General features: G+C 56.2%; 1 protein-coding gene across 1 annotated transcript in view; it reads left to right on the forward strand.

The window, feature by feature from the left end:
* The first annotated feature begins 265 nt into the window (after positions 1-265).
* Positions 266-1,360, forward strand: part of RNF169 (ring finger protein 169) — an 82,862-nt gene continuing 81,767 nt past the window's right edge. Inside the window, exon 1 of the mRNA XM_034995142.1 lies at positions 266-1,357. Coding sequence (XP_034851033.1) covers positions 994-1,357 — 364 coding nt within the window. The 5' untranslated portion in view covers positions 266-993. The remainder of the gene's footprint in view (positions 1,358-1,360) is intronic.

Here is a 1,360-nt window from a genome sequence, read left to right on the forward strand (position 1 = left end):
GAAGAGGAGAAGATAGGTGGGAAAATAGTCATTTTCGTGGAAGAACAAGAAACTGACAGATGTGGGAGGTGAGGGGAAAGTAAACAACACTAGGTTTAGAGCTTGAGGAACTCGGAGGATAGTACCTTTAATAGGATGAGGGAAATAAGAAATAAGCTGTTTTGGAAGTAGGGTGGAAGACAGTGACTTTAGTTTTGTACACATGAGGAATGCAGACATCCAAGATAATGTTTCCATCAAGCAGTTGAATATGCAAGGCTGGACTCAAGAGGTCTGGACTGCAGATATCAATTTGGGAGTTTCAGCTGGAAGAAACTGTGAGGTGAGGGTGAGGTGGCACCCAAAGAGAGAAGAGGACTGAGGCTTGAGCCTAGAGGAATACCTACACTTCAGCCCCAAACAAGGGGGAGGGCTCAAAAGAGTCTGAGAAATTGCTGAGGGTTTGAGAGAAAACCAGGAAAGTATGGTTTTGCCAGCCAAAGGGAGGTCCGGGAAGGATGTGGAGAGGGAGGATATGGAGATGAGGACTGACAAGAAGCTGTTATTTTTAGTAGTTAGTTGCTGGTCACAGTAGGCCTGGTCACGACAGCTACTCTCACATCAAATGAAGCACTGAGGGAGGGTTCTGGATAATTCCCATATTCCCCACTCACGTTAGCCTTAGTTATCAGGGTATTGCAGAAGAAATACGTGTAATTATTTCATAAAGTTTAATATCGCTCAGAATTTCCAAATCCTCTCAGTCCTCAACTTCATCGGGCTCAGTAAGAGGAAATTGCAAAGACTGGAGGGTGAGGCTGAAGACTGCATATAAGGTAAACATAAATATTAATGAGGTTTCGCCTTCCGCCAACCAGGCCCGGGGAGAACGTTCCCCGGGCTCACTGGAGCCCCGCCCCCTCATAAATATGTAGACGGCACCGCCCGCCGCGCACTGCCCCGCCCTCTACTCTTCTCCCTCGCAACGGACTCTCCCTTCAAACGGGAAACAAGATGGCGGCGGCAGGTCCGAGTACTCGGGCCTCTTCCGCGGCGGCAGCGGCAGCTCTCAGTCGGCGGGGCCGACGGGGCCGCTGTGACGAGATGGCGGCAGCCAAGACTGGGGCCCCGGGCGCAGCCTCTGGCCCCGCGCTGCTGGTGTTGCCGCCACCGCTGCTGCAGCCGCCGCCACCGCCGCGGCCGGAGGAGTCGGGCTGCGCCGGGTGCTTGGAGACCCCGGGGGAAGCGGCGGCCCTGCCGTGCGGCCACTCGCTGTGCCGAGGCTGCGCCCAGCGCGCCGCCGACGCAGCGGGCCCGGGTTGCCCGCGCTGCCGAGCCCGCGGCCCCGGCTGGGCCCGCCGTCGGGCCCGCGACGACGGCC

Source organism: Mirounga leonina, unplaced genomic scaffold (genome assembly GCF_011800145.1).
Source record: "Mirounga leonina isolate KUSES-001 unplaced genomic scaffold, KU_Mleo_1.0 Mir_92, whole genome shotgun sequence".
NCBI lineage: Eukaryota > Metazoa > Chordata > Mammalia > Carnivora > Phocidae > Mirounga > Mirounga leonina.